The sequence below is a fragment of the Pogona vitticeps genome, chromosome 2, assembly GCF_051106095.1.
Source record: "Pogona vitticeps strain Pit_001003342236 chromosome 2, PviZW2.1, whole genome shotgun sequence".
NCBI classification, from domain to species: Eukaryota; Metazoa; Chordata; class Lepidosauria; order Squamata; family Agamidae; genus Pogona; species Pogona vitticeps.
The window spans coordinates 16,395,688-16,407,715 of NC_135784.1; the positions used below are offsets into that span (position 1 = coordinate 16,395,688).

Here is a 12,028-nt window from a genome sequence, read left to right on the forward strand (position 1 = left end):
GGGTGCACAAGCTTCTAATTACTCTCTGTCTGAATGGTCAGGAACCGGAGATGCAATAAATTTAACTGACACTTGACCCATAGCAACATCTCTCTGGCAAATTTCTTCCCCTCTTGGGTTTTCTGAATGCATCATCTCTCTCTCCCTTCTTGAAATTTCTGCCTCTTCTTGTTCTGTCACTTCAGCCAGCTGGGGATTATTAAACTGGCATTCTGGGATAGTAAGGTATCCCACCGCTGCCACCATGTCAACAATCAGCCTCCCTTAAGGATGCTTGATTGGTCAGACAGAGAGAAATTAGAAGTCTGTGCTCCCTCATTAGGCTAAGTCGAGTCCTGGTAACTTCAGCCAAGGGCCATCCCAGCACTTCTGCTTACAAGTCTGCCCTAAAAAGATACTTCTGCAGCCTTAGAAAATTCCAAAAAAGAAAGACCCATGAGCTTTATCGTCAGTAGACATACTTAGCTCAGTCTGGATAGGACTCAATAGCGTGTTGCCTTTTGCAAGGGATAGTCCTTCATGACTTCTGTTAAAATGTCCATTTCGGCTATTTCCCGTATCTTTTCAATAAGATCTTCTTGTTTCGGTACCGTTGGTCTTTTCCAATTTTTAGCATATAGAATTCTAGCTGCCGTAACTATGTATATAACTATATAATCCTTTGACTTATCTATATTTTCACGTATCATACTCAATAAAAACAGTTCTGGGGTTAATGGCACCTTACAGAGCAATATTTGTTCCAACATAGCATGCACTCTTTTCCAATATTGTTTCACTACTCCACATGACCACCACATATGGTAATAGCTTCCCACTTGTGTTTCACATTTCCAACACTTATTTGATACATCTGTATACATTTTTGACAATTTTTCTGGGGTCATGTGCCACCTATAAAACATCTTATATATATTCTTTTTAAAGTTCACCAATCTTGTAAGCTTTATGTTATTTTGTCATATTTTCAGCCATTGATCAATATCAATATTATGCCCTATATTTTGTGCCCACTTAATCATACGTTCCTTAACCATTTCATCTTGCATCTTAATTTCCAACATGTAATTATACATTTTCTTAACAATTTGTTCTTTTGAACCTAATAAAAGTTTATCGAAAATCGTTTGCTCTGAGTAGAAGCCTTCTATCTTATCTTTTGTATATCTAGATTCTAACTGTGCTCTAGGCCACCAGTCAATATATATATTCTGTGACTCTAGCTCTTCTTTAGATTTTAATTCACCATCCTTTTTTAATAGATCTAGCTTCATGTTAAAGAATGTGTTGCTGACGCAAAGACCATAATGGCAGCAAAGCTCCAGCAAGCGTTGGCCATTTTCAAAAACAAAACATCTTATATATATTCTCTTTAAAGTTCACCGATCTTGTAAGCTTTATGTTATTTTGCCATTTTTTCAGCCATTGATCGATATCAATATTATGCCCTATATTTTGTGCCCACTTAATCATACATTCCTTAACCATTTCATCTTGCATCTTAAGAAAATGTATAATTACATGTTGGAAATTAACAATTTGTTCTTTTGAACCTAATAAAAGTTTATCAAAAATCGTTTGCTCTGAGTAGAAGCCTTCTATCTTATCTTCTATCGGTGACACCCATACAGGTATTTTATAATAAATTTGTTGTACAATTTTTCTCCACATTCCCAGTAAAGCTCTTCTTATCATATGTGAGTTGAAATTCTTTTGTTCTTTATCCTTTTTATACCATAAGTAAGCATGTCAGCCAAGTTGCAAATCATGTCCTTCCAAGCTAAGTAATCTTAATTTAATTTATTTAATTAATTTTTTCTTTTTCCTTTTCTTAACTATTATTTATTATTTTTAGTATGTTTGTTAATAATGGATGTTCATGGATTCATATTGTTTTGTATTTTTTTTCTGTTGTTAGCCGCTCAGAGTGGTATAATTATACTAGATGGGCAGGATATAAATCAAATAAATAAAATAAATAAATAAATAATCTATCATTTTCTAGAGTTATCCATTCTTTTATCCAATCTAAGTTACAAGATCTATAATTCAGAACCCAATCTGGAAGACCAAAGCCGCCCCTCTGCTTATCATCTTGCATTGTCTTAATTTTAATTCTTAGTGTTTTTTTCCTTGCCATATAAATCTCATGATTATCCTATTAAATTCTTTAAAAAAGGACTGTTTTAGTATAATAGGAATTGACTGAAATAAAAATAAGATTTTTGGCAGGATGCTCATTTTGATCGTCGCAATTCTCCCCAGCAACGATAATTGTAGTTTGTCCCATTTTTCCAGGTTGTTCTGTATCTCCTTCATTAGTTTCATGTAGTTACCTCTAAACAATGTGCTTGTCTTCTTTGTAATTTGTATTCCTAGATATCGAATTTTCTTTTCCTCTTGGAAGTTTGTCTTCTCTATTAATTCCTGTCGTTCTTGTTCTCTCATGTTTTTAGTAAGTATTTTGGTCTTCTTTTGATTTATTCTCATACCTGCCATGTCACCAACATTTTTTAACATTGCCACCAAGGCTTCTATTGAATACAATGGTTCTTCCAGTATAATGACTAAATCATCCACAAAAGCCTGCAGTTTATAGCATTGGCCTTTTACTTTTAATCCTTTCAATTCCTTTTTATCTCTAATTTGTTCATTTAGTATTTCTAGAGTCAAGATAAATAGGAGTGGGGACAGTGGACACCCCTGTCTAGTACCTTTCTGTATTTGGGTTTCTTTTGATAACTCGCCATTAATTCTCACTTTTGCCTTTTGTTCGGTGTATATTGCTTTAATTAATTTCATAAATCTTTCTCCAACCTGCAGTGTTTTCAACGTATATATCAGAAAATTCCCATCAAGGTTGTCAAAGGCTTTCTCTGCATCCAGGAATATCATGGCCATCTGTTTCTCCGGGTGTGCTTCGTAATATTCCAAGGAATTTAGAACTCGTTTAGTTGTTTAGTCATGTCTGACACTTCGTGACCCCATGGACCAGAGCACGCCAGCCCTCCAATCTTCCACTGCCTCCCGGAGTTCTGTCAAATTCATGTTGGTTACTTCGCAGACACTGTCCAGCCATCTCATCCTCGGTCGTCCCCTTCTCCTCTTGCCATCACACTTTCCCAACATCAAGGTTTTTTCCAAGGACTCTTTTCTTCTCATGAGATGGCCAAAGTACTGGAGCCTCAGCTTCAGGATCTGTCCATCCAGTGAGCACTCAGGGTTGATTTCCTTTAGAACTGATAGGTTTGTTCTCCTTGCAGTCCAGGGGATTCTCAAGAGCCTCCTCCAGCACCACAATTCAAAGGCATCAATTCTTCGGCGGTCTGCTTTCTTTATGGTCCAGCTCTCACTTCCATACATCACGACAGGAAAAACCATAGCTTTGACTATTCGGACTTTTGTTGGCAAGGTGATGTCTCTGCTTTTCAAGATGCTGTCAAGATTTGTCATCGCTTTCCTCCCAAGAAGAAGGCGCCTTTTAATTTCAGGGCTGCTGTCTCCATCTGCAGTGATCATGGAGCCCAGGAAGATAAAATTTGACACTGCCTCCATATCTTCCCCTTCTATTTCCCAGGAGGTGATGGGACCAGTGGCCATGATCTTAGTTTTTTTGATGTTGAGTTTCAGACCGTTTTTTGCACTCTCCTCTTTCACTCTCATTACAAGGTTCTTTAATTCCTCCTCACTTTCTACCATCAAATTTAGAACTATTCTTATATTATTCCTCATCTGCCTTTTTGGTAGGAACCCAGATTGATCTTAATGTATCAGGTGGATTAAAATTCTTTTCAATCTAGTTGCCAAGATAGTCGCATATATTTTGTAATCCACATTCAACAATGAAATCGGCCTATAGTTTTGTATTTCTTTACCTTCCGTGTTTTCCTTATGTATAAGAGGAATTGTCGCTTCAGTCCATGTTGCTGGTATTTTCCCTTCTTCTTCAATACATTCTAGCAGCTTTCTGAATGGCCGGAGTAGCACCTCTTCCATTTCTTTGTAGTATTCCGCTGGCAGCCCATCCGGACCTGGTGCTTTCCCCTTTTTTTGTTTTTTAAGGGCTTCTATAATTTCTGCATGTGTTATAGGTTCATTTAAGGACTGAATTTGCTCTTTGGTCAATTTCATTTTGTTGTGCTTTAATATATATTCTTCCTGGGCTCCTCTATCCACTTCTTTTTTCTCATATAGCTTCCTATAAAACTCTTCAGCGATTTTTTTCATTTCTTCCTGTTTGAATTTTTCTATTTCCTTGTGATCTTTCAAAGTTCAGATTGTTGTCTTCTCCTTCTCTTTCCTTAATTTATATGCTAACCGTCTTCCCAGTTTATTTGCATTCTCGAAATAATTTTGCTTTGCAAATTTAAACTTCTTTGCGGTTTCTTCGGTGAGCAATATATTTATCTGATGTTGTATAAGTTTTATCTTCTCTTTCAGTTCTTTGTTTGTTGGGTTTTGTTTCAGCTGCCTCTCCTCTGTGCCTAGTCTCCTTTCCAGAGTCTCGTATTTTTTCTGTCTTTCTCTTTTTTGTTTTGCTGCAAATCTTATGGCTATTCCTCTTTAAAAAGCCTTACTTGCCTCCCATACCATAAACATTGAGATGTCTGGTCTTATATTCTGTTTAAAGAAAAAGTCCATTTCTAGTTTTAATTGTTTCTTAAATTCTTCATTTTTTTAATTTAAAAAAAAGGCTTCAACCTTCTTGACCTACAGAATCAGATTTCCAGTCTCAGTGCTAAAACTTTTAGGTGGACCTGAACAAACAATGAGCGGAATGGCTGAGCACTGAAGTCGAAGAACATTTATTCTGCATTGAAGGGGAATGAAAAAGAGGATGGAAATGCAAAAGGTCCTATCAGATGGAAAAGTGCTTTTCTAAACCAGGTATAGCTGGATGGAGAGATCAGTGAGTGGAGTGTGGATCCAGAGTTCAAGGGTTTGATCCCACAGGATGCCCCTTTGTCCTTTGTAACCTTGTCTCAGAATATGCTACCTTTTCTGTTCAGGAAACAATCATAGGGGTGTATAGAAATCCCCACGCCAATTACCCTTAAAAGAAAAGAAGTTTTAAACAGATGTCATGAAGGTCTCGTTTACTACAAGTGTTCTGAAAACAATGAATCAGCGACTACACCAGAAAGATCACTGAATGAAAACAATTTTGGCAAACTCCTGTTCTGTTTTGCTTCCAATCCATACATAAGAGGCATAAAAACAGTAAACATTGAACCTTGGGAAAGCAAGGAGGAGTTCATTTATGCGTCCAAACGAAAAAGGGAAAGGGTAAACCATCTGTGAGTACCCTTATAGCACATTACACTGGACCCTCAACTTACAGACGGCTTCTCCTGTGGACTTTTTGACTTACAGACTTCTCTGGCCACAAAGTTTCACTTCAACTTGCGGCCGGAGAATCGACCTACGGACCGGAAGTGGGAGGCGGGGAAAGCGCCAAATTAGAATTTTTCGCTTCCCCCGCCTCCCCCTTCTGTTCCGTAGGCCACTGATCGTACCTCCGGATGCCTTCCAGGGCGTCTCCGCTGCCATGGGAGGCATCTCGGAGGCTCCCCCCCACTGCTGGAGGCCTCCAAAGCACGATCGGCATAGGGCCCTACGAGATGCCTCCCATGGCAGTGGAGTAGCCCTGGAAGGCCTCCAGAGGTCCCCCTTGCCATTGATCATGCCTCCAGAGCTTCTCTGGTCTTCCGCCACCACCGGCTTTCCCAGGGCATACCGGGCCTACCAGGGGAGGGCTTCCCCTGGTAGGCCTGGTCTACCCACCGGGAAAGCCTGGTAGACTGGGCCTACGAGGGGAAGCCCTCCCCTGCTAGGCCCGGTGTACCCTGGGAAAGCTGCCACCAACAGCAGTGGCCAACCTCCAAGAGACCTCCCATGGTGGCGAAGAACCCCTCGGAGAGCTTCAGCAGCGGCGATGGCGGCGGCGAGGAACCCATTTGGAATGGTAAGGTGCTGCTTTTTGCATTTATTTTCTTTTTTTGGTGGGCGGTGTTTTTTCTTCAGCGGGTTACGGATTAAGAGGTTTTCAATGCATTCCTATGGGAAATAGACCCTTGACCAATGGACATTTTGACTTTTCCAATACGAACTAAAACCGTAAGTCGAGGGTCCACTGTAAAATGATGAAAAAGCAGCTTAAGTGAGACATTAAGTGTCTAAAATACACTGCTGGTGCAGTCACAGAATTAGAAGGAATCGGAAGTTACACATAAAGCTATTATAAAACAGAGAAGTGATGAGAGGTAATCAAGACCAATATATACAATGATTAACATGCAGAAGGAAACAGAATACCTTTGTCCCGACTACAAGAATGAGAGGCTCCCTGATTCCTTTTTCTAAAAGAATCCATCCCCTGAAGATCTGGAGACACCTCCGATATGCCTGAGTGGAGAGCAGGAGCTTCTTCTCCCTCATCATCTTCTGGGTCCTCCGGGGTTTCCAGCTGCTTCTGCTCACCCTCAAGAAGAGTTCCTGGCCTTCCAGGTATCCGCCAAGCGTTTCTCTTCATGGGCCACCTGGGACAACAGAGGAGAATCCTTCTAGGAGTACAATCCTGGTACCAAGCCTAGTCTTGGTTAAGCAATACCATTGTTTTGCATGGGACAATCTCATCCAGCTGCTTCTTTTGTCATTGATCGCACTGTGTGATGCTTATATGGTGCCCCAGAGCATTCAAAGCACTCTCTGAGATGATGATAATCCTGCAGGCTATATATCCCCACCCCCACGCCACCCCTGTGAGCTGAGATACTCAATTTTCCAACCCCAGAAGGACCGAAGAGTGATTCAGCCTTGACTCATGGAATTGAACTCGGGTCATGAGCAGAGTTTTGGCTGCAGGACTGCAGTTGAACCACTGCACCATGAAGCTCACTATCTAAACCCACTGAAACAAGACAGTCCAGAGGTGCCATTTGAAATTTTCGGACTCCAACTCCCATAACATTCTAAGAGTCCCTCCCCCACCCCCAAAATCTTGGGAATCTCAGACCACAAACTTATACTGTTGGATGCCTGTATTTCCCTCACCTGTACCAGAACCAACTCTTCTGAGGCTGCATTCTATTTGGGGCTGCAATGCTTCCTGGGAGTTGCAGTTCTTTGGGAGGGGCCCACTGCAGAGCTTAAAAGGCAAGAGACAAGAATACCCAGAAAAAATTGGGGCAGGAAACTTAGGCCTGGAAGCCACCCTCCATTGACTAGTCTTTGAGGGAAATGTAAGTGCTTGAAGATGTGGGTCTGCAGCCCAAAATTCCACCCTGGGAATTTTCAAAGAATTTGAGTAGTTGGAGGCCAAATAAACCAAACTGCATCTATCTCAGATGATAGATTTCTGTGCTCCACAATTCATTTGTTCTCCTGGAAAACAGGGAAGACAACCAAATGCAAGATAGATGAATCAAGTAGAGGAGCACAAGTGAATGTTCAGCCTTAAAAAAGGCAGTCAACATTTCTCTCTCTCTCTTTTTTTTGAAATAATTACTGGCCAGAATGTCTGTACATCATCCACATCATCTCTGAAGACACTCTTGCAAGACCGCTGTAGATGGCTACATAAAGACCGTCTCTCTCTCTCTCTCTCTCTCTTTCTCAGGCTACATTGCTCTGTTAAAAAGTCATCTTCTCTATTTCACCTTCTCTTCTTTCTGAGAATCCTCCTGTGTTCTTTTCCTCTTACTCACCAGGTGACCTCCACAGCCCAGGAAAGTTTGCAAACCAGGTACAGAGAAGCAGCCTGTTTGAGAGAAAGAACTCAAAAAGAGTAATATGGCAGTGGGACTGTTTATCTGATGGGGAAAAGAACAGGAAAAAAAGCAACCAGCTTTGGCCCTCTTTCCTGTTCCCTGTTTCTTTCTGCTGGCCTCTCATTGCTAATTGCAACTCTACTCTTTTCTTTCCCCTTTAATCACTCCCAGGTTTGCACTTTCTCCTTCAAATTGAGCCAGCTGCCCAGGATTTGCCCTTGATTTTTCAAGGTCGTCTGGGAAGTGTAGTTCAGAAGAAAATGGAGACCCGTGCACAGTGGTCCAGGGGAAATCCTGGGAAAGGCAGCCGGGATAGGCTATGCATGGATATCAGGCAAAAGCAAAAAAACAAAAGAAAAAAGACATAAACATGTGGCACTTTAAAGACCACTTTAAAGCTGAATTATTGCATTTTAATGTGAGCTTCTGTGGACTCATTCACTTTGTCAGACATACGAAAACAGAGTAAAACGTTGAATGAAATGTCAGTTCTATTAGCGCAACATTCTAAATATTCATTGGCTCTTGGTTGTGCGCTGTTTACATGGAGTAATTTATGGCTTATGTTGTTGTCAAAAAACAGTGGTTCCCAATCTTGGGTAACTCAGGTGTTTTTGTACTACAGTTCCCACAAGTCTTCAGCACCAGCTGTGCCGGCTGGGGTTTCTGGGAGTTGTAGTCCAAGAACACCTGGGTGACCCACTGGTCTAAAAACAAACAAACAAAAAAGAGAGAAAAACCATAATATGGGGGTATTTTCTATTAAATTTTATGTATTAATGAAATCTGCTCATCTCTATTCCTTCAAAAAATATTTCATCTCCTAAATATATTGGCTGAGTCTGTTTCTTGGGGTGAAGCCGGTTGAAATATATCCCTCTCCTCACAACAGAGGGGTGCCACGAAAGAACCAAGGGAATGGAGGATGGACCAGTGTTATAAGAGGTGCAATGTCCTCATTTTCATGGAGAGTTTTTTTTGTATTAAAGCATTTGTTTCATTGCCATTGCACAGGGGCAGGAAAAATTAACCTGGCTTCTGAGTTGAACATTTTAAATCCACTGCATTTGTTCAATGTGGAAGAACAGCAAAGAAGCGATTCTCATTCCTGTTGCTTCTACCACAGTGGCGATGAGTTCCACTGCCAGAGCTTTACACTCGTAGCTTGGGTGAAAAAGATTCCTAAAACCCTTTTCACACCCTAGACCAAATTTGGAGTTACAAACCTCCCTCCTCTCCCCTTTCTTTTCAGCCATAATCCTGCCTTGTTTTCATTCCTATCCATGTTTCTGGGAGGGGTCCTGGCCTCTGATTAGGTCACTTGCAGGCAAGCTGAGAGGCATCACAAATTCTGGACCATTCCTTGTACAGTGGTGCCTCGCACAACGAGTGCACCGTAGAACAACGAATCCACACAATGGGGCCGTTCTAGTGATCGCAAATGCGATCGCACACCGACGGCCCCTATGGCTCAAAAAAGCAGAGCGAAGGTCGGTAAGCGGTTCGCTTTGTGACCTTGGCTTTGTGACCCACCAATCAGCTGTTCGGCGGCTACAAAATGGCCACTGGAAGCCCCAAAATGGCCGCGCGCAGCATTTTTGCGCCCTCGTTAAGCGAGGGGAGGGTGCAAAAATGGTTGCCGGCCATCGGAGAAACATCGCTGTACGGTGAGTAAAGCTGCTATTGGAACGCATTAAACTAAGTTTAATGCGTTCCAATGGCTTTTTTTTTTGATCCGTACAGTGATGTTTTCACACAGCGAGGGTTCATCCGGAACGGATTAACCTCGCGGTGCGAGGCACCACTGTATACTTAAAAGTGAAAGTGGAGCTTAGGTTCTGACCATCACCAAGCCATTTTAAAGAAACCCAGTTAAATGTGTCTAAGAACCTGCCAGGCAATTAACCATCTTAATTCATTTCCTACATGCCGTGCCCTGAACATGTCCAGACACTTTGTCACCTGGTTGTAGTCAACTTTTATAACCTTTGTACACCAACCTCTAAAGGCTCAATCTTTGTGGAACTAGGGAGGTGGGTTGTCCCAGGTCTATCTGAAATTTTCAATCATTGTTCAATGGCTGGTGTTGTTCCCTTGGGTTGTTTATTATCCCAGACCACTTTCTCGGCTAGAGAGCAAACCACATGTCAAGTCAAGGTAATCCACGCAGGATCACAGACTCTCCACTCTCCTCTGTCAGAACATCGCCCCACTTTTAAAAAATGTCTTTGTGAGGTAAAATACCAATGACCTGATAGAAGAGTTCGTGAAATGGCACTGCTTGCCTCACACTGGAAAAGGGGTTCCTGCAAATTACGGTTTGGAGAAGAGACAAGAGATGCTCACTTGAGGATGATGAGCCGACTCTAGAGGCAGACCTTTCGGCACTGCACTGAAATTCGGGCCGAACACTTCAGAGGCAACAGGACTTTTTAGACACAGATATACACGCACCCCACACCAAGATACCAACAGTTACGCTTGTGAGCGTAGTGCAAAAAGTTTTATGTTTTAGAGGTGAATGGCTTCAGATTAAGAAAGCACCATACACGGGAGGTGGGAAGAACTGACAGAGGGGAAAGGAGACTCACAAAAAAGGCTATAGGAAGAGAAGCAAAGGAACAGAAAGAAAGATTATGGTGGAAACTTTTGAGGGAGAAGTAAAAGAGAAAGAATCCGAACTACATGAAGTGTAAGAATGGATCCCCGAATGGCATTCCAGTTGAACTGTTTAAAATCTTAAAACCTCGATATCCACACTGTGATTGTAAAGAGGCTCAATATTTGCAAACTGAGACAGTTAGGATTCCTATTTCTATATTTCATTTAGTCTAAAAAGATTTAGTTGGATTCAAATCGTTTATTAGTTTCATAACAATTTTCATTAAATGATTAAGTTAAAACCATTGAAGTCAAAGACACAATCGGTGCAGACAAAGAATCACAGAACACGAGGCAGGGAGATCCATAACTCACATCCAGTCTTTGTCACTTTCTGTGAATATGCTGATGGGTGTATCCCTGCACAGAGTAGGGTGTTGGAATTCATGGCCTTAGAGGGCTCTTCCAACTTCATGATTCTATGACCACCAAAGAGGATCTGTGGATGACGGAGATGGTCCAGGTTGAGGTCCCCCAAGAAGAAGCAGGGAAACATCAACCTCCTAGAATACGCTCTATTTCGGGGGGAGAGAAAGAGAGAATGCCACCATATAGAACATGAAAGGAAGACCAGGGAAGAGACTAGAGGGAGAAGAGAAAACCCCTGTAATCCCATCCAGGAGATGATCCAGAGGGGAACCTCAACCACAGGAGGAAGGGAAAGAGTCGAGAGGAAGAGATGCTGAGGAAAACTATGCTCAACATCCAGGATCTCACTCCTTATGTACGGGCCAATGCCAATTTCCTCCCCAAAACGGTCCAGAGGCAATGAATGGACCAAAATGTCCACCAAAAAGACTTATCATTACGTACCCTAGGATGATATGACTTTTTATGTTGTTGCCCTTTGACTCTGAGTTAGAACCTCTAAATCCTGTTAGAGTTGTTGTAAATTGGATGCAACTTGACACATAAAGCTTCCAACTTGTGTCAGCACCTCTCTTGTAAAGAAGATCAACATTTCCACAATCACAAAGTCAGGATTCCTATTTCCATATTCCAGATAGTCTAAAAAGAATCAGTTGGAATCGGATCATTTATTAGTTTCAAGGCAATTTTCATAAAATGATTTAGTTAAAATTATGATAAAACCATTGAAGTAAAAGATGCAATTGGTGCAGACAAAGAATCACAGAACACGAGGCAGGGAGATCCACACTTTACATTCACTCTTTGTCACTATCTTCCGACCTGCAGATGTTGAACCAGAGCATTACCCCAATTGACCGTCACCTTCCTGATGTATAATGTGCTCAGGAATGTGGGGTTTTTGAAACTTGGGAGGAAGAAAACATTTCCTCAAAAGTATTTCCACATTCAAAGTCACCATGACGTTTATTTCCAAAGTGCTTTCATAGGTCCACAAAAGCATAAGTCAACAGTAGAGCACTCACTATCCCTTGAACCTCCAAATGTTTTCTTCCCAGGAAAAATATTCAGATGGATTTTCAGACGTTTATGGCATTTTGCAGAATTTTCAGACTTTCTAATTTCTGTGCATAAGCTGATGTGTAACATTGTTAGTTCTGCAATGAAAGCTTTTCCCCAAATTCTCTCCATTTTAGAGGTTCTGACTGAAGTGAATTTTCTTGTGTTCT

The 12,028-nt window shown here is 41.4% G+C and overlaps 1 protein-coding gene across 3 annotated transcripts in view; it reads right to left on the minus strand.

Annotated features, from left to right (window-relative positions):
- Nucleotides 1-12,028, minus strand: part of LOC140701299 (uncharacterized) — a 141,659-nt gene that overhangs the window by 8,943 nt on the left and 120,688 nt on the right. For 2 of the 3 annotated variants that reach the window (XM_078388007.1, XM_078388006.1), the window contains exon 2: nucleotides 6,316-6,539. In XM_078388007.1, the coding sequence (XP_078244133.1) occupies nucleotides 6,316-6,539 (224 nt within the window). Of the gene's footprint in view, nucleotides 1-6,315; nucleotides 6,540-7,706; nucleotides 7,793-12,028 lie in introns of those variants that run through there. The other variant, XM_078388008.1, reaches the window with a different exon arrangement.